The 22,317-nt window shown below is 31.9% G+C and overlaps 1 protein-coding gene across 11 annotated transcripts in view; it reads right to left on the bottom strand.

Moving 5' to 3' along the window:
• The window catches only part of CDC42BPA (CDC42 binding protein kinase alpha), a 223,853-nt gene that overhangs the window by 179,403 nt on the left and 22,133 nt on the right, over window positions 1-22,317 (bottom strand). For all 11 annotated transcript variants that reach the window (XM_039883267.1, XM_039883271.1, XM_039883265.1 and 8 more), the window contains exon 2: window positions 5,816-5,907. In XM_039883267.1, the coding sequence (XP_039739201.1) occupies window positions 5,816-5,907 (92 nt within the window). The remainder of the gene's footprint in view (window positions 1-5,815; window positions 5,908-22,317) is intronic.

The raw sequence follows: 22,317 nt of genomic DNA, 5'->3' as shown, positions 1-22,317 counted from the left end.
AATTTGAAATGGATCACCAATCTAAACATAAGAACTAAAACTATAAAAGCTTTTAGGAAAAAAAAAAATAGGTGAATATATTTGTGACCAAGATATAAACAAGGATTTCTTAGGAAAGAAAAAAGAAAATAATAACTATAAGAGGAAAAAAATTGATAAAATTATGCCATCAAAATTTAAAACTTCTGCTCATCAAAAGACATTTTTTAAAAAATTCAGGCAAGCCATGCAGCTTGTAAGAAAATATTGACAAAATATTTATCTGACAAAGGACATTTATAACTATAAAGAACTCCTACAACTCGATAATAAAAAAACAAATTCTAAGTTTTAAAAATAAGCAAAATATTTGATCATATATTTCACAAAGAAAGCTATAAGAACGGTGAATCATTATGCTGATATATACTATGAGTTCAAATAACAATGTAATTTGAGATCACGGGATATACTATCACACACCTAGTTGAATGGCTAAAATTACAAAGACTAACAAAAAATATCGGTGAGAACACAGAACTGGTAGGAATGTAAAATGAAGAAAGTGTGCCAGTTTCTTTTGAATTTAAACATGACCTATCATTTAACACAGCAGTTCCATTCCTAGGTATTTATGCAAGAAAAATGAAAACACATTTCCATAAAAACTCATACAAGAATATTCCTAATAGCCAAAGAACCAGAAACAACCCAAACATTCATAAAACAGAAGAATGGATAAACTGTAGTATATTAATAAAAGAGATACTACTCAGCAATAGAAAGGAGGTATTAATACATTTGATCTCAAGGATGGATCTCACACACATTATACTGAGTGAAAGAAGCTGGACACATAAAAAGTACATATGGTACAATTCTATTTATGTGAAATTTTCAAATAGACAAAACTAATCCACAGTCAAAATTTAGAACAGTGGCTGCCACTAGATGGATATTATGAAGAACTGACAAGGAAGAGAACTTCCGAGGTTGATGTTCTATATCTTGATAAGGGTGAATCCATTTCTCAAAGCTCATGGAAATGTACATATATAATTAGTGTATTTCAATATACACAAAGTTTACCTCAAAAGATATACACTAATAACAACAATAACAAAATTGTACTCCTAGGGTAGATGTCTTTACTAGTGAATTATTCCAGATATTTAAAGACAGAAATAATACCCATCTTACACAAACTCTTACAGAAAACTTAGAAAGCAAGAACACTTCCCAAATTGTCTTATGAGATAAGCATATCATTCAAAAATATAAGAAAACTATAAGATAGGTCAATTAAAGGCCAATCTTGCTCATGCACATGAACAAAGCAATGCTAAACAAAACAACAAATTGAACACAACTATATATTAAAAGGATGCATCAGGAATAATTAGATTTTGGCATATTTAAAAGATAATCAATGTAATTCCCACATTAACCAAATACAGAGGTTAAATCATATCATCAAAATAGACATACAAAAAGGTTTTGACAAAGTTAACTCATGTGCACAACAAAAGCTCTCAATAGCCCAGGAGTAGGAGGAAAATTCTCTTAACCTGAAAAATAGTAACAATTTGAAAAACAAAAAAAGCTGTAGTAAACTTCAAACTCAGTAAAATACTGAATATTTCCCCCGAAATAATAAACCAGACAAAAGTTTTATTTTCACTACTTGAATTCAACAATTTATGGAAAGATATCCATTGCAGTAACACATGAAGAAAAAATAAAAGGCATAAACATTGGCAAGAAAGGGGAAAAAATGTTGTCATTTGAAAATAATGGGTACAAAAAATTCAAAAATTTAGTTGGAAATTAGAATAACTTAATAATAGAGCAAGTAATAATGTAATACTCTTTCCTTAAATACCAAATCGATATACAAAAATAAGTTCTATTTCTATTCTAGCAATGAAGTTAGAAAATGGGATTCTAAATATATCATTTACAGCTCATTAACAAACATCAAAAACTCATAAATGAATTTAATTAAACACGAACAAGAGTTCTACAATGAAAACCATTTAAAACATTAATAAGAGTAACACATATAGGGTCTCTCGATTTACAACAAAAGTTCCTTTGCAATCAAGGAAAGGAAGTCTTTCCAGTGGATGAGACTGAGAAACCTGCAAAGAATTAAAAGAACCTTAATCTAGACCTCAGAACACACAAAATAATCAATACCAGATGGATCACAGGCCTAAATGCACAAGATTTTTTTTTTAAGATTATAGAAGATAACATAGGAAAATATCTTCATGACTTTGGAGTTAAAAAAATTTTCTTTAAAAAAAAACACAAAAAGCAACAATCATAATAAAAGATTTAATTAACTAGACTTCACTAAAACTAAGAACTCTTCAAAAAAAGGTCCAAATTTAGAGGGAAAAGCCAAGTCACAGATAGAGATCTTTTATTTCATACACACGCACACAAGCAACAAAATGAAAAATACACAAATAGGATTATATCAAACTAAAAAGCTTCTGTACAGGTATTTAAACCATCAACAAAGTGAAAAGAGAACCTATGGAATGGGGAAAAATATCTGCAAATCATATATTTGAAGTTAATGTCCAAAACATATAAAGAACTCATACAACTCAATAGCAAAAAAATAACCTAATTTAAAAATGGGTAAAGAACGTGAATAGACATTTCTCCAAAGAAAATATACGAAAGGTACATGAAAAAATGTCCAACATCACTAGTCATTAAGGAAATGCAAGTTCAAACCACAATGAGATATCACCGCATGCCTGTTAAAAAAGCCATCATCAAAAAGACAGAAGATAACATATGCTGGCAATGGATGTGGGGAAGGGGAACTCTTCTTGGTAGAATTGTAAATTGGTGCAGCCACTATGAAAAACAGTGCGGAGGATCCTCAAATAATTAAAAATAGAACTACCACATCCAGCAATTTCATTCTGGGAATATACCCAAAGGAAAAAAAAACAGTAACTCAAAAACATATCTACACCCCCATGTTCACAGCAGCATTATTTACAATAGCCAAGACATGGAAGCAACCTAAGGGTCCATCCATGGATGAACAGACAAAGAAATTGTGGTACATTCATACAATGGAATACTATTCAGCCATAAAAAATGAGAAAAGTCTACCATACTATATGGATGGACCTCAAAGTCATTACTCTGAGTGAAATAAGTGAGACAGAGAAAGACAAATACTGTACAGATCTCACTTACATGTAGAATCTTGGAGAAAAAAAAACCCCACGAAACACAGAAAGAGATCAGACTTGTGGGGGGTGGGGAAGGGGAAAATGGAGGAAGGTGGTCAAAAACTACAAACTTCCAGTTATAAGAAAAGTAAGTACTAAGAGATAATGTACAACATGAAGGCTATAACTAACACTGCTGTATGATGTATATGAAAGTTGTTATACAGTAAATCCTAAGCGTTCTCGTCATAAGGAAAATTTTTTTTCCCTTTATTCTTTTTTTCTTTCTTTTTATTGTATGTCTATGAGAAGATAGGTGTTAGCTGAACCCGCTGTGGTAATCACTGCACATGTAATTTAAATCATCATGCCGTAGGCCTTAAACGAATATAGTGATATATGTCAACTATTTCTCAATAAAAGTGAGGGAGGAAAAAAGAATGTTCATAACAATATTATTAACAATGGCCAAAAACCATAAATAACTTGAATATCCACAAACACTAGTATGAATAAATAACTTGTGATTTATTCATACAAAGAACTGTAAGCCAATAACAAACGTATGTGAATCACACAAGCATAATGTTGAGCAAAAGAAGCCAAAAATGAGAGTATATAATTCCATTAATATAGAATTCAAAAACAGGCAAAATAAATCCACAGTGATAGAAGCCGGAATACGTGCTTAATGAACAGTGGCGAATCACAAAGGGGGGCAATGGGAGTCTATCTTCGTCGGCATCACGGTTACACAAGTTCATGCAAATGTAAAAATCCACTGACCTACACATGTATGTAACTAATTTTTTAAAAATTTAAAACCTCAAAATAAATATATTTTCAGACAAATAAAAGCAGATCATTTATCATCAGCAGACCTGATTGAATACTAAAGGGAATTTTTAAGTCAAAAGGAAAATGATATCAAGAGGAAGTAAAAAAGTATGTGAAAGTGAAAAGCAGCAGAAAATGGAGATATAATGGGTAAATCTAAATGAATAGAGACCGTATTATCATATTTCGGGAGTTTCAAATATATGTAGAACCAGAAGACATGGCAGCAACAACAAAAAAAGATAGAAGTCAGGTAAATGAAAACTGACAAAATACAAACTTACCAAGGATACATGTGGCATTCTCTAAGGTGGCCAATTAAAGAGGGTAAAATTAAAAAATTAATAGAAAGGGAAAAAAATAATTTCGAATACTCCATTAATCTAAGAATTGAGAGAAATGTAATCCAGAAGGGGCAAGACAAATAGAAAACAAATAGTAGTAAGTAGTACTTTATTAATAAGTAGTAATAGTAATAAGTAATTACATTAAATGTTAACTGCCTATACTCCAATTAAAAGACAAAAAATTATCAGACTGGATTAAAAATAACAAACTAACGATATTGTGTTTAACAGTAAATATACCATAAGATTATTAAAAGCTGAAACTAAAAGCATGGAATAAGAAAGTTAATGCAAATACTAATAAGAGCTAGAATCACTCTACTAATATCAGATTAAGAAAAATTTAACTCAAAAAGCATTATTTAGAGATAAGAAGGATCATTCCATTATGATAAAGAAGTAATTGCCAGGAAGATATAACTTTGTATCAATGAACACTGAAAAAAATAAAAAATAAATCCTATCTCAGGATTATTTATTTTCTCTCAGGAAATGAAAGCTCAAACAGAAAAAACAAGAAAGTAAAAATGTGGAAAATTTAAACAACATTAATGAATTTGACCTAACTGATATTTACAGAACTGCACAGTCAGTTTGAAAGAACTGAAACCACACAGTGTATGTTCTCTGACTGCTGTGGAATTACATTACAACTCAATAACAACATATAACTAGAAAACCCTCCAACTAGTTAGAAATTGAGCAATCTTAAGATAAAAAAAAAAATCACAAAAATTTTAAATCACATTGTATTTTGTGAAAAACAATAATAAAAATGTTTTGATTCTTCCTGCTATTTGAAAATAACATAAAGAATATCACATACCTAAGAATAAATCTGCTGAAAGATGTAGAAGTCCTCTCTGCTAAATGAAAACTATAAAACGTTAGTGAGATGAATCTATAAAGCCCTAAATAAATGGAGGAATATATCATGTTCATGAACTGGCTGACTCAATGTTATCTACAAACTGATCTCTAGTTTCAGTGCAATCCTAATCAAAATTCCAACAGATGTGTGGGTGTGTGTGTGGGTGTACGGTGAGGGTTTTTTAAGAGTAAGTAGAAACTGAAACACTGGGTCTGAAATTATATGAAAATATAAAGGGCCAAGAACAGAGGAGGAGAGGGAAGAAACTGGAGCACATACACTTCCAAATATCAAGACAGAGTAGAATAATTTAAGACAGTGTGGTACTGGCACAAGAACAAACAAACATACCAGTGGAACGAAGTCCAGAAACGTAATTGAACTTACATTGATATATGAAAAATAGAAATATCTTGGCCAAATATCCATGTAGAAATATTTTACTCAAAACTTTAATATATTTTCTGATCAATCATATCAATTACAACAGCAAATAAATTTCAGTTACTTTTTTTCAGACTGTATAAAATAACTTGCAAATTAATTAGCAGACCTTCCATAAATTCTTTATGTCTTACCTCTCCAAAAGCTCCTCTCCCGATCACCTTCAATATTTCAAAGTCTTCTCTATGTAATCGCATCTGTTTCACTTTAGAAGTAAATGGTTTGGCTGAAACAAAAGAACAACATCAATGACTTTCTTAATGAAATGTAATGCAAATTAAATATAAATAATGGTTTTTCTTTAAAAAATCAAATTATGATTAAGAATTAAGCCAAAGTAGTTAATAATCTCATCAAGATACATTGAGAAGAAATAGATTTAATTTCCACAAGAAAACAATATATTTCCTTTATTTATTATATATGAATTACATTTTTGGTGAAGAAATGTATTTTTAAACACCAAATAACATATGAAAAAATAACAAATGAGAAAACCATGCAGCCATGGAGGTGAACAGTCTGATAAAACTACCAAGGAATCCTGGTTTGGAACAAATTGAACTGGACAAATTGTGAGATTGTGGCCACTGTGTATCAGTCAGGGTCCCAACAGGAAATAAATTATCCTAATGTGAGGAAAGTTTACTTACAAATAGACAATTTACAGAAGTGTAGGGGGAATATTAGAAAACCGTAAGAAACAATGTCATAATCTGAGACTAGTGTCCCCACCCTTTCTCAGTTTCTATACTACCTATTGGTAATACTTGGTTAAGAAGGGTAGGTACAGAATACGTAAATTACCAAAAACAAAAAACAAAAAAAAAACATGTGGAGCCAGCCATTGTGAAACTAGTGCTGGTCTAAGTTGCCAGCCAGAGCTGGAAAACATCACAAAGCAGCCTACAAACATAACACTTGGCAGTTAAGTATACTTTGGCTTGCAAAAAACCTGACCCCCAAATAAAGTATATGCTCAATATTTCTATCTCATTACTGACTCTAAATCCAAAAACAGCATTTCATCACAACTGGTTATTTGCAATCCAGTTCAGTTCTTAAAGAATAACTCTATGTATGCCTTCCCCTGGATAACACCCTACTCATATAAAAGGTCAGAAATCTAGATATGTCAATCTTCAGAAACTCTACTGCAAAACAGGAAAAAAAACTTCCTTTAAAGAGTAAATGGAATACATTTCAGGTAAGCAAATGGCTGTGATCTTTTAGCAAAGGTGCAAAGGATGACAATATGTGAAAAAATAAATATTATCTTTCCACGCAGTAGCACATACCCTGAAAGCACCAAGCAAATGAGTGCTGTAAAATTGTGCATAATTAGGATTAAAGATTTTGTCAGTTACCCAAGTTTTATGAAAGTCTAGCATTAACATAAATTAAAAGAATAACCCTGTCTAATCTTTACTCCCTAGATCCTGCTAGTAAAACTCTCATTTCTTTGACATTGCAAAACTATTCCATTTTCAGGTATTCAAAATATGTAAAACCAAACTGGCATACATAAAAGAAACACACTCACCTTCCTACAGAGATATCTTACTATACATATCTCTCAGTAATTAATGACTCAAGCAGAAAAAAAACCCCAATAACCCAATATATTTGAACAGCATACACATACCACTCTACTTAAAAGTTGGAGAATATAATTCTCAAACACAGAGTGAACCTCTACATATTTTGATAACATGCCAAGACATAAAACTACCTCCAACAAAATTCAAAGTACTGGGAACATAAAAACTAAATTACATGAATACGGTGTAATTAATGCAATTAGATATCAATAACAGATCACCAGGAAAGCCCATAAGCTCTGAGATCCAAAAACAATTTCAAAGAAATTAATAAGATAATTATAGAATACTCAGAAAGAAATACTACATGCCAAAATTTTTATGATAGAACCTAAACCAGTATTTACCCACCCCCAAAGGAGAGAGAGAGAGAGGGAGAGAGAGAGAGAGAGAGCCTTCAATATTTACATTAGAAAAGAAGAGAGGCTGAAAATTAAGGTGCTAAACACAACATAAAATGTTAGACCAGAGAACAAACTCAAAGTAGAAGAAAATTAAAATCTAAGAAAGAAAAATAAAATTAATTTGAAAATAAGCATATAATAAAAAAGCAACAAGGCTCAAGGATGGTTCACTGAAAAGACTAATAAAACAAGAGAAAGGAAGGTATAAAAAAAATCAATATTGCAAATGAGAAATTACACAAAACTACAGATGCTGCTGAGATTAAACAGATAGGAAGAGAATATCAGAAACAACTTAGGCCAATAAATTTGAAAATGCAGAAATGAACAAATTTCTGGAAAGAGTAACTGATTTTTTAAAAACTGAAAATATGAATTGTCCAATAAATAAGTTGAATCAATAGTTTAAAATCTTCCACAAAGAAAAGACCAATTCTGAACAGCTTTACAAGCAAGTTCAACCAAACACGTAAGAAAGAGTTAAGTCCTGCGTTAAATCAAAATTTCCAAAGACTAAACAAAGGTGGAAAGTGCTTTTCATCCCACCCTCATTTCACCCCAATGTCATACCGAAACTTCAGACAATCTTGCTCATAAATGTACAGATGCAAAAAGTCTCATCAAAATATCATCTAACTAATCAATATATACATAAAGCAATAACATGATCAAGTTCGGTTTATCCCAAGAATGCAATGATGTTTTAATATGAGAAAACTGATTAACATAATTCAAACATAAACAGATTGAAGAGAGAAATATCTCAAAAATATATTTACATATGAACATTGTTCAATAAAACTAAACGACAATGCATGCTATTTTTAAAACCCACACTTTTAACATATGAGGACTAAAAGGGCATTTCCATGGCCTGATGAATGACAGCTGTAGCAGCAGCAGCAGCAGCAAAACAGCAAACATAACTCTTAAAGGTAAGACGTTAAAAGCATTCTCTTTAAGATCAGGAAACAACGAGGATGACTTCTGTTAAAATAATTGTGATTATCACTTTTAATTTAACATTGTAATAATGATCCAAGCCAGTATAGTAAGAAAAGATATAAAACATAAAGGACTGAAAAGGAAGAAAAACATTTCATAGTATTCTATACCATATGCTGTCATTCAGGTTGTTTAAAAGACAATATGTAGAACAGTGTGACTTTGGGTTAAAGAATAAGTTTTTAATCAAGATAAAGTATAAAAAAGAAATCTGACTATGTAAAATTAAGAATTTTTTTAATCAAAAGGCACCATAAAGGCAAGACACTAACTAGGAGAATTTAATTGTGACACATATAGCCAAAAATGGATTAGTATCCGGAATATATACCGATCAATTTAAAAGAAAAGGAGCAAGCAAACTAAAAAACGGTACCAAAGACAGGTATTTAATAGAGAAGAAAACACAAATGGCACATAAACATATCAAAAGATATCAAACCTCACTATTAATCAAAGAAATGTACATAAAACCCCAATGACATACAATTTCACACCCATCTGACTGGCAAAAGTTTCAAAGTCAATAATACAAAGTGTTGGCTAGAATATCTCATCCACTGCTGGTGAGAATGTAAATAAATACAACCACTTTATTAAAGTTTGCCATTTAGCTATTTCAATTGAATGTGTACATATTTTGTAACCCAGAGATTCCTCCTTAGATATACAAGGGCGCCTAGAGAAACTCTTGTACATAGAAACTGGAAAACCTGTATTATTCGGCATTATCCAATAGTGAAAACTTAGAAATGTCCATCTACATGAAGATGAATTAATATATTGTGGTTCATTCATACCATCAAGTGACATATGGAAGTGAAAATAAATGAACCATACTATTATAAGCAACATGGATAAATCTCAAAAACATAATTGGAAAAGAAGTCACAAAAAACATACAGCATGATTTCATTTACATAAAATTTAAAACCGGGCAAAAATAAACAACATATTCTATAGGGATATTTATAAAGGTGATAAAACTATAAAGAAAAAAATGTAAATTTCATGGTGGTGATTTATTCTGGAGGGAAAAGAGACACAGGATACACAGGGTTTTCTAAATTCCTATTAATATCCCATTTCTTAAGCTGGATCATGGGTATAGGAATGTTCATTTTATTATCATCCTTTGAACTATAAAGTTTTAAACACTTTTGTATATAAATTCACAAGGAAATTTTTTAATTTAAAAAAATCTTTAAACTTGTATAATGTGAATGAATCAATATTCAATTTAATGAAAATGGTTAGATCAAAAATTTACTTATTTGGCCAAAATTTTTGCACAACTTAACAATCTTTCAAATTTGAGAAACTATGATATTCTTAACTAAACCTGACAATATAACTTGAATTTCATTGATCAAGTTAGATGAAAATAATCGATCATGAAAAACTGAACCCTGAACAACTTTAGGAATAAGATAAACCATTACTAGTTATCATTATTCACACACAAAAAAGCTCTTGAGGACATGTTCCTAAGAATAAATGATTACAGGTCCTTCAACCCACTATATGATACAAGCAAAATGATCCCTCAAGTAAAATGATAATTTTATTGATACTTACTTCAAAACCATTTTCTATTTACATATTTTTAAGAAGCACTGCTCAAGAGCTTCTCGCTATTCTACCTGTCCTCATGACCCTATTGTAGCTACAACAGTACATACATATGGGCCTCTCACACTTCCTTCTGACTATAACCAATCTAAGTGACATAACTAACTACAAACTCAGCTATTCGCCCTTAACAAAGAATCTAAAACAGGCCAAAGGATGAAAATGAAGATCTCATTAAGTGTCTCCATCAACTTAACTCATCTTTGCCTGTCTTATCTTCAGGACAACCACAAAATGTGTCTGATTCTTTAATTACTCATTATCCACCCAGATTACCCAAAAAGAGAAATTATTAGTCAAAGATTTTAAACAATTTATATTATAGATATGCTCAAGGTTCCCAATGAATGAACAGGAAATTTCAACAAAGACAATCTATACATTTTTTTAAAGAATGAAATGGAAATTCCAGAACTGAAAGAAAAAAATCTGAAATGAAATAATTATTAGATGTGCTTCAAAGCAAAATGGAAATGAGAAAAGAGCCAAAGAATTTAAAAATATATCCATAGAAATAAACAATCTAAAGAAAAAGACCTTAAGAATGGACAGTCTCAGGAACCCGAGAGATGACATCAAAGGATAATTAGAATCTCAAAAAGGGAGAATAGAGAGAATGAGGTAGAAAAATATTTGAAGAAATAGTGACTAAAAGGTGTCTACATTTAGTTAAAGATATAAATGTACAGATTCAAGAAAGTCAAGAAATCTCCAGCAGGAAAAAAAATTAATAGTCACATCTACACACATTTTTTTCTAAGCTAAAAAAAGAGACTTACCTTAAGTTTTTTATATACTTCCATTACAATGTACTTCTGTCACATTCTATTTTTAAATAATAAATGCCAATTTTTGGAGGCTCTGATTGCCAACTCAAGAAGCAGTCAACTGGTCCTGCTTCTTCAGAAATACATTTGAAATATTACTAACCATTTCATGTGAACTGCTTCAAGGCAACTTCGGGAAAATAAAAAGTGTCAATATCAAATAATCTGTTAAGTATTTTAAAATCTATTTTATGCCCCTAATGTATAAAATAATTTCTTTGTGTGAAAGTGAATTCATCTAACTCACATTTTTATAGTACGTTATACTATTTCTTTTATTAGGGTAAAATACATCCTATATAGATTTTCGGGGAGAATAAAAAACAGAAGCTCTAATAATGTTGGAATGTTTCAAGAAAAAGTACAGGTACGCAACTGTATGATTTTTTTAAAGGCAATAAATATTTCATCCCTAAATCAAATGGTACTGTATAAATGGTGCTTCATGCTCACAAATATAACTTATACTTTTCCCACTTAGTAAAGTTATGTCAAACCCTGTAATCCGAAGCTGAATTTCTGAGTTCTGTCCTATCTGGTCTAAGCCAGCTAAGTAATATCTCTAGATCTCACTTTCCATCTCTTTCTATCTCTGTCTTTCACTTGCATCTGTTTCTTCAGCCATGAGATAAAAATGAAGTGAGTTCCTGACAAATATTTTTATCAATGATTGTGAGAATGTAGGACATTTTAAGGGCAAGGTCCAGAGAAAAATGAATAATGAAAATCATGCATTGTCAATAAGCTATAAAATAATGGCACAGGTAACTTAAACATGGGCCATCAGTTTAAAAGGATAAATTAATTTACTGGAAAAAAATTCAATTTCCCCAACTCGAACCTGTTTTACTAAAGATATCTAATCTGTAAAGAATAATTTTTGTTGGCAATGAAGCAACTAAGTAAAATAATCTCACATAAAATTTTTCTCTATTTTTTATACCATAGTGTTGGATTTTCTATTTCTGCACAAAACAACAACGAAAAACTTTTAAAGACTTCAACACTGAAATGATAAATTAAAATTACTCTAAGATAGTATTTCTCACCTATAATAACTACAAATTCAACAGCTTTATAGCATGCCTCCCTGGTAAGGCTGTGGAGGTGGAGTTGGGGGTGGGGGACTGGGGACAATCCTCTACACTACTGACTGGAATGCAAAACAGCCACATTTCTACAGATAAAATTTGGCGATATCTAACAAAACTACATATGCATTTACTTTATGATTCAGCTATCTCACTCTTAGGAATTTACCCTGAAGATATACTTCCAACAATATAAAATACATATGCATTATTATTTAGAACTGCAAAATATTAAAAACAATCTAAATACTGAAACATACAGAAACATTTGAATAAATTATGACACAAACACACAATGAGATACTATGTAATTATTGCTTTAAAAAGAAAGGAAAAAAGAATGAGGAGCTCTATAAACTGATGTGGAATAATTTCCAAGATACATTGTTCGATGAAAAAGAAACATACAAGACAATATATAAGTATACTACACTTTAGAAATATGTATGTACATATTTTTACATATGTCCTTTCACATAAGGACATATGTATATGTGTCCTTCCTTCCACAAAAGAAACTAGAAAGTTAAAGGTGATGAACTTACCTACAGAGGGTGAGGAGATGCAAGGTGGAAAGGAGAGGTAGGTAACAAGTGACAGTGACACATAAGTATAACTTCTTTTTCTACAATTTTGACCCTCAAATGAATAACAACCACAAAGAATTTTTTTAAAAAAAGAACTAATCAAAGTAACTTTTGAACAAAGTACTTTGAATATATCACTCAGCCTAATGACAGATGACAACCGACTACAAGAAACCTAAACTCTACCTAAGATTTGCTGAGGTAGTAGGTAGCAATTCTGAAACTCTTTTATATTTTGTACGTATTGTAGTTAAACGAGTGAGTGATATATAGCTGTTGTTGAGGACCTGAGTTCTCAGTGTGAAAAGATACAAATATTGGAGGGGAGAGCTCTGGTGTTAAGTTAGAATACATGGTATCAATATAAACTCAGGATTATACACACACCATAACACAGTGAAGGCACTGAAGCATGACACACTAGTATCTCAGCAGCAATGAGCACACATAACATCCAGATACGGGTTTCTGTTAACCAGTCTTCACATAAGGAAAACTAGTTTACTGGGAGTAACGGCTAAAGTGAACAACACATCATCACAATATTGAACAAAATGACATCATGTGCCACCTGATGTGATGCACTAGAATGAAGAGAATATCACTTATGACTACATGCCTGCCGAAGACCAAATACCAGAATCTAATCACAAAGAAATAATCAGACAAGCTTAAATTGAGGAATAATCTATAAAACAACTGGCCTGTGGCGTGACAAGTTTCAAGATATGACAAGGAAATTGAAAAACAAAGAAAGGCTGAAAAACTGCCCAGATTAAGAGATTAAAGAGACGTGACAACTGAACACAATGTGTAATAATGGATGGGACATGTATTGAAAAATTAAAAAGTGCTGTAAATGATATTGGGACAAATGGTGAAATTTCAACGTTAAATGTATACTACGTAATATGATTGTATAGGGATTAAGTTGGCTAAATTGGTAATTGTCCTGTGGAGATATCTCGGAGAATACCTTAATTCTGAGAAAAAGAGATGCAAAAGTATGTACAGTAGACTCCCTTTTCCGTAGGGGATTCATTTACGAGATAATAAAAATGTTCTAAAGTTGAGCTGTGGTGATACTGGTACGATTCTTATGAATATACTAAAAACATTAAATTGTACACATTAAATAGGTGAATTATATGATAAACAAGTTATATCTCAATAAATCTGATTTTCAAAAGAATAGTTGTATTTCTATACACCTGCAATGAACTATCCAAAAAGGAATTTTAAAAAAATCTATTTGAAATAGCATTAAAAGAATAAAACAAGAATAGATTTGTACACTGAAAACTACAAAGAATGATGAAAAATTAAAGAAGACCTAAATAAATGGAAAGACATCCCACAGTCATGAATTCAGACTTGTTACTGTTAAGATGACATGCTACCTGAAGAAATCTATAGATTCAATGCAATCTCTATCAAAATCCCAATGACATTTTTTACGTAACTAGAAAAATCCACCCTAAAATTCACTTGGAATCTCAACAGACCCTGAATAGCCAAAACAATCTTGAAAAAGAACAAAGTTGAAGGTCTCACACTTTCTGATTTCAAAAATTACTATAAAGCTATAGTAATCAAAACAGCACGGTACTGACATAAGGATACACATATAGATTAATAGAATAAAATAATAACCCAGAAATAAACCTTCACATATATGGTCAATTAATTTCAACAACTTAATTTTTATATGTGGTATAAAGTAAGGATCTATGTTCATTCTTATGTTGTTATTTAGCACCATTTGTTGAAAAGACTGTCCTTTTCTTATGTCAGATATAAAAATTAACTCAAAAAGCATCAAAGCTAAAAACTAAAACTATAAAACTCTCAGAAGAAATATACAGGGGAGAATCTTCATAACCTAGGGTATGGTAATTATTTCTCAGATACGACACAAAAGGCAATAAAAGAAAAAAATAGATAAATTAGACTTCATCAAAATTTAAAACTTTTGTACATGAAAGGATACAATTAAGAAAAAAGACAACCCACAGAATGAGGAAATGTATTTGAAAATCATATATCTGATAAGGGATTAATACTAGAACATATAAAGAACTACAACTCAACAACGACAACAAAGTAACACTATTAAAAAGTGGGCAAAGGTTTGAATAAACATTTCTCTAAAGATATAAAAATGGCTAATAAGCACATGAAAAGATGCTAAACATCATCAATAATTAGGAAAATACAAACTCAAACCACAATGAGATACCATTTCACACCCTCTATAATAAAAAATAAATTAATAATTTAAAAAAACTGAAAATAATAAGAATTGGAGAACCCTCAAACATTGCTGGTGGGAATATAACATGGTACGGATTTTTTGGAAAACAGTTTCGCAGTTCTTCTAAAAGCGAAACAGATTCATTCACCTTATGACCCAACAATTCATCCCTAGATATACCCCCAAAGGAACTGAAAAAAAAAGATTCGAACAGATCCTTGTACACCTAGTTCATAACAGAATTATTCACAATAGCCAAAAAGTACAAACAACCCAAATGTCCATCAATAGATAATTGAATAAACAAACCATGGAATATATATGTACAATGATAGATTAATCAGCCTTGAAAAGAAAGTCTGATGCAAGCTCCTACATGATGAATCTTGAAGAAATTACGCTAAGTGAAACAAGCCAGACATAAAAAGCAAATAGCATATGATTCAGTTTAAATGAAACATCTACAATAGGCAAATTCATAGAGCTAGAAAGAGAATCGGAGGTTACCTGGGCTGGGAAGAGTGGGGGAACTGTGGAGTTACTGCTTAATGGTTACAGAATTATCTCTTTGGGGTGATGAAAAAGTTTTAGAAATAGATAATGGGGATGACCGCACAACACTGTGAATGTAATTAATGCCACTGATTGTAAACTCAAAAACAGTTAAAATAGAAAATTTTATATTATATATTTTACCACTACTTTTTTTTATTTTATTTTTTAAGTTTATTGGGGTAACATTGGTTAATACAATTATATAATTTTCAGGTGTACATTATAATTTGACATCTATATATTCTATTGTATGTTTATCACCCAAAGTCCAGTTTCTTTCGGCTACCGTATATTTGATCCCCTTTACCCACTTCATCCTCCCCCTACTCCCCTATATTTTACCCCCTTTACCCTGTCTACCTCTTCCCTCCTCCCCCACTCCCTACCTTCCGATAACCACTAGTCCATTGTCCATGTCCCTGAGTTTCTGTTTGTCCTGTTCATTTGTTGCTTTTAGGTTTACATCCCACATATAAGTAATATCATGTGATTTTCAACTTTTTCAGTCTGGCTTATTTCACCTAGCATGATTATCTTGAGGTCCATCCATGTTGTCGCAAATGGCAGTATTTCATCTCTTCTTGTGGCTGAGTAATATTCCACTGTATATATGTACCACAGCTTCTTTAGCCAATCATCTATCATAGGACACTTGGTTGCTTCCATGTCCTGGCCACTGTGAATAATGCTGCTATGAACATCGGTGTGCAAATATCTTTTTGGATATGAGTTTTCAAGTCTTTGGGATAAATACCCAGTAGAGGGATTGCTGGATCATATGGTAGATCAATTCTTAGTTTTTTGAGGAACCTCCACACTGTTTTCCACAGTGGCCGTACCAATTACCACAACTTTTTAAAAAATTAGTAAGATGATAAATCAGAACCATTGAAATGTACACTTCAAATGAATAAAATGTTTGGTATGTGAATTACATCTCAATAAGTTTTTAAAGAAAGAAACTTTAAAAAAAAAATCACAATTCTGACAAAATGGGTTAATATTTAAAGGCTCTACTAGAACTGAAAATGGCAGCCTAACTATAATTCAAAACAATTATAACACCACTCGCCAATACCTAAAGGGAGTTTTGATTTCTACCATATCACAGGATCATAAAAATGAAGGTATCGTTAACCCAAAATTTAGTGCCTCCTAAAGCTAAACCAGAAGTCCAGAAAAGGGGAAATTATATCTAATGGTTATTCTAATTTGTGGTAAGAATGAACAAGGAACGTAACTAATAAACATCCACAGAAGCATATGTAGTTATCTTGTTACATTCTGATACTCAAATAGTATGAAGAAAATGAACCAAACAAAGTTATACAAACTATTACTGAGCAGTCCCTTCACAATACCTAAGCCAGGTTGAAAAAAAAATACCCTAATACATTAATAGAGCTGAGAGTTCAGAAATTCAATAAAATTATGAAATAGAACCAGATGATTCACAGTTTCAACTACTACCTGAGTATTTCTAATTTCTATATTACATTTGAAAAAACTGATTATACATTAAACTTACTGCCAAGAGTTCATTAGCAGTATTTAACAAAAATGCTTTATGCAAAGCTACATAACAAAAAAAGTCATTAATTCTATCCACCATTTCAGGCACTCGATGTGATTAAAATAATATGGATATATAAGACAAATTGCAAAAAAACTATATTTATTACAAAAACTGAAAAAGATTTAATAATCACAATATTCCCCCTGACAAAAATCAAAACCATATAAGGGACCAATTGGGTCTGTTGTACTGCTAGACAATAGACATGTCTATACTGAATACATGCTATATTCAGTGACATTTCACAGGTACTACACCATCTGATAACAACGCCCTTGAGTTAGTGCTATACAATTCAGTGCTTTCACTGTGGCACGTACTCCTAGGTATCTGCCACACCACTTTCCCTCCCTTTCTCTGAAAACCTCCCCGATTCCCAGAGGAAGATCAAGAGTATATTGTGGCCCCACTTCACTGACCAGAGTAAAGCCAACCAGTGTGGAAAACTGACCAAAGCTGTGGAACAAATAATTTAAAATTTGAACTCATAGAGAGTTAGTCCCTGCAGATGGTTACAAGAATAACATAACTCAGTAGGTATTGGGGCAAACATTCTACTATGAGGCTAAAAGCAAAGAAGAAAATCAGTTCTGCAGGAAGAGAAAAACAAAGCACATGCATGAAGAGGAGCAGAGATAAATGATAGAGTTCTAACAGCTCTCAGTCCAGGTTCTAATCCAGTCCTGACAGCTGGTGGCATTCCTGACTTGAATTCTTTGAACACTCCTGAATCTTACAGTAAGTATTTGGTTTTTCCACTCACAGCTAGCCAGAGTTAAAATCCAAACACACATGAAATTTATTTATCATAAACTTCTCTAAAATACGTATTATTAACCCTCATTTATTCTGAGTGCTAGAGATATTACATGACTTAACTAGTTAAGTCAGTACCACTATGCCACAACTGGCTGGGAGCAGGACACACCAACACAGAAGTATTTATTTTATGTAAATTCTGACAGCCTGTTCCAATTTCGAGAATACGATGGTTTAAAACAAAAAAAGAATTCTTTAATTTTTGTCTGAATGAATCCGTTTTTGAAGGTGCTTCTGGGCAATGAACTGATTTAGTACTAAGGACAAATTTTTTGTATGATAATGATCTTAGCATGAACCATTTTATTGAGAGCTGTCTAAGCCAAATATGCTAAGAACTTGTCACACCTTATCTCTCATTCTCATAATCATTCCCATTAAGTATTATTATTTTCACTTTACAGAAAGAAAAGAGGTTCAGAAAGGTAAAATAAATTGCTCGGGATTACACTGCTAACAAGGGGCACAAACAGGATTCTGACTCTGATCTGGCCAAAGCCTTTCCAATATAACATGCTGCCTCTTTCTCCCCAAAAGTTTTGAAAAAAATACAGGTGCCAAAATACAGAGAACCAAATATGAAATAATTCCAAGTTTTTTTAAAAAAATCTCTTTGAAACTTGGAAGAAGCAAGCATATTTCTATCTGAGCTCCTAGCACAGTGCCTGGTTCACTGTACACTGTTGAATAAATGGATAAATAAATGATTCTAAAAGATAAAGAATTCAACATTCCAATATGAAATGCCAAGTATACCTTGCAAAGTACCTCTTTTTCCTCGCTGAATATCACTCAAGATCTAAACGTGGAGTCTCCTTGAATCTATCCCTCCAGCCTCCCTCCACCCACAACTACTGTCCGGACCTGTCAGGAACAGAGACTGCTGGTTGCAAGCCACTGCAGCCACCATGGCTTGAGAAAGGAACCTAGTTAGAGGTTCCAACAGAAAAAGAAAGCGGACCAAGAAGCAGACACGAGAAGATGGTGAAAAAAGACAGAGACTGAAGACATAAAGAAGCCCGGAAGAGAGCAGAATAATGAAGCAAGAGATTTTAACTTTCCCTTCATATGCGATTGTTTCCTCCCTTTCTCTCGAATTCCTCCAGTGGGTGTTCATTCTCCCAGTTTTCCTCCCCCTTATCCTTGCTACTGCATGTCCTTCCACTATGGATGCTGATGCTAATCTGTAGTGGAGTAACATGAGAATCAGGGACCAATATACTAAGGCAGGGAGAGAGAAATCCATGCAGAAGGGAGAAGGGGGAGAGAAATATGAAGGAGCAAGGACAAAAGAACACTTACTGAAGCCACATTAAAACTTTTCTCAGTTATATCAAGTTCTGTGTCTGTTATTTTTAAATAAAATACATTGTATATTTTTAAATTAATATACAGTAAAAGATTATGAAAGATACCATGACTATACACAAATCACTTAAAATGTACAAAGAATAAATTACAAGTGATATGTTTCTGAGATTTCTGGTGGCAAGAGATACTTAATATAAATAAAAAATTGTGTCTTATTTACTTTTAAGCAACTAAAATAGTACCTTTGACATAGTGGATTTTTTTTATTTTTAATAATTGAGTTATTGAAAGAAGTTTAAAAGTAGTCTATATGTGTATACAGTTTTTGGCAAGCAGAGGTAACAGATCTACACACACACAACCTTGCAACAAACACATGGAAATGCTGAATAAAGTAGAAAACAAGGAGAAATTTTAAATATACATTCAAACTCAAAAAATAGAGAGTGAGAAAAAAAGGAGAAATTCCCAATAACCGGAAATAGAGAAGTCCAATCACAACTTTAAATACAAAAATACATGCTGTCTTCACAGTCAGAAAAACGACTATAATTCAATAGCTGTTCTTTATGTAGATGAAACTATTAACTTGAAGGGCCTGGTAAGAAAGTATTTTATAAGCAAATGAAATGAAAACTTCAAAAAGGCAAGACCTGGCTATAAGATGATTGATAAAAATGGAGAGGAGTTCAACTTAAAATGAAAAGAATGATGACCAGTGTGGACTTCAAAAGAATGTCTTAGCCTACAAAAATATTTAGGTGCGAGACACACGGGGTGGCAGACATACATCTGTCCATGGTCCTGAACTTCCATTAATTATTAAAAGCATAGTTTATTCTGATTGTGGAACACTGATGACAATTCAGTTTCCTAGGAATTCTCAAACAAAGTAAGCACTAATGGAGAACAAGGAAAAAGGCGTAAATGACCCAAAGCTTTTGAAACAGCAGAGGCATGGAGAAATGACCAGCTGGGGTGAAGGAGACTTGCTTAGACAGGTTTCAAACGTACACATGTACACGAGAAGGAGGGGGAGAATGGGAAGTACGAGGATAAGGAGGTGGAGGGGGAAGGGGAGGAGGCAGGAAGAGGAAGAGAAGATTTCTCCCACTCTGTGATTTTTGAGGAAAAGTGTTACAGAAAGTCTATGGAATTAGATATTTGGGTTTGCACCAATTTTGTTTTTCTGATAGAAGTCATTAATATATGGTGATAAAAGTCAATGACATATGGTGCAGGGAAGGGGGAATAAGAGAGAGGAACCCAGTGACCAAATATCTACTAAAATTTTCCCCTCCTCCACACCTTACAATAGCTATAAACCAGAAGGAGATACCTGATTGAAGCTATCCCAAGCAGATTCTCTGTCCTCCAATTAAAAGAAATACAGACTAGGAATCACAGGAGAGAAGATCCTTGGGAGAAGTGTAAAAGACAGTGATTAACTTTACACTTTGATAACTTACATGTGGAAATTTTAATTGGATAACCTTCAAAGGAACAGAAATGACGTGTATGTCACCCATAAAGTATAGGGGGAAGTTGATTCAGGAAAATATACTGAATTAATCTAAAAGATAGTGAGAACATATGAAAAAAAATTTTTAGAAGTCAAAAAAAGTAAATAAAAAAATGGTAAAGTAAATGCAAATAAACCTAAATTTACAATAAATGTAAATGGCCTACACATTACAGTTAAAATACAAAGATTTCACATTGATGAAGAAAAATCTAGTTATATGCTTCTCCAAGAAAAAAAAATCCAAGAATAAAGAATGAAAATGAAAGACCAAAAAAAGATAAACCCAACAAATAACCAAAATAAAGCTACATTCTTTAAATTAGGACAACTAGGACAAAAATTCTCATAGATAATGACTATCATTACATAAAAGGAACAATTCGTCAAGAAAATATAATAATTTTACATTTTATGCACTTAATTAGCCTCAAAGTATAGAATGGGCAAAAACTGGCGTAATTCTATGGAAAAAGAGGCAAATACTCGCCATCAAGATAGGTAACTTTAATACACATTCTGAGTAACTTATAGATGAAGCAGATAAAAATCTGAACAGTAGTAGTAACAATCTGGGTATAGTGGACACAGATACAACACAACAACTGCAGGAGAAACACTATTTTGAAAAAACATGTAAATAACAAATACTGAGCGACGATGCAAATAGCTTTAAAAAATTTTAAATAATTACATTTTTAAAAATATTTGGAAATTAAAACATCCTTCTAAACTCATGGTTCAAAAAAAAACAGAAATAGGAAATTAGAAAGCATTTAAAATACAACAATAATGAAAAGACAACATAACAGAACAGAAATTTAAAGCCTTAAAAACTTATATTAGGAAAAAAGAACGCTAAGAATTAATGGGCTAATCATAGAACTTTAAAATATGAAACAAATAAAAGTAACAAAAGAAAATATAGATCAGAGTAGATATTAATGAAATAAAAATATAGAAAAATCAACATTATAAAAAATTGGTTCTTTCACAAGATTGACACATCTCTTTGAAAAATCAAGAAAAATTTACACAATAACTGGTGCTAAGTGAGTAAATAGAAAATCATTATTCTGAACAAACTTTTGCCAATAAATTTTAAAATTAAGTGAACAAATTCCTATAAAACTCAACTTGTCAAGTTGACGCAAAGAGCAATAGGAAACTTAAATAATTCTATATTTAATAAAGAAATCAAATCCTTACTTAAAAATCTTTCCAGAAGGAAAACTCCAAAATGAGATAGATTTATCACTGAATTCTTCCAAACTTTCAAACTCTAAGGTAGATATTACACCAGTATTACATGAGGGAATACTTTCCAACTTGATTTATAAGGCCGGCTTAATCTTCCACGGACAATATAAGAAAATTAGAGGCTAATTTCTCTTGCATACACAATGCAAAAAGTCATAATCAAAACACTAGTAAATCAAATCCAGTAATATA

This window comes from Pteropus medius, unplaced genomic scaffold, assembly GCF_902729225.1.
Source record: "Pteropus medius unplaced genomic scaffold, Ma_sr-lr_union100, whole genome shotgun sequence".
Taxonomy (NCBI): Eukaryota; Metazoa; Chordata; class Mammalia; order Chiroptera; family Pteropodidae; genus Pteropus; species Pteropus medius.
Note: the sequence above shows the minus strand (reverse complement) of the source record. Positions and strands in the feature narration are given on the sequence as shown.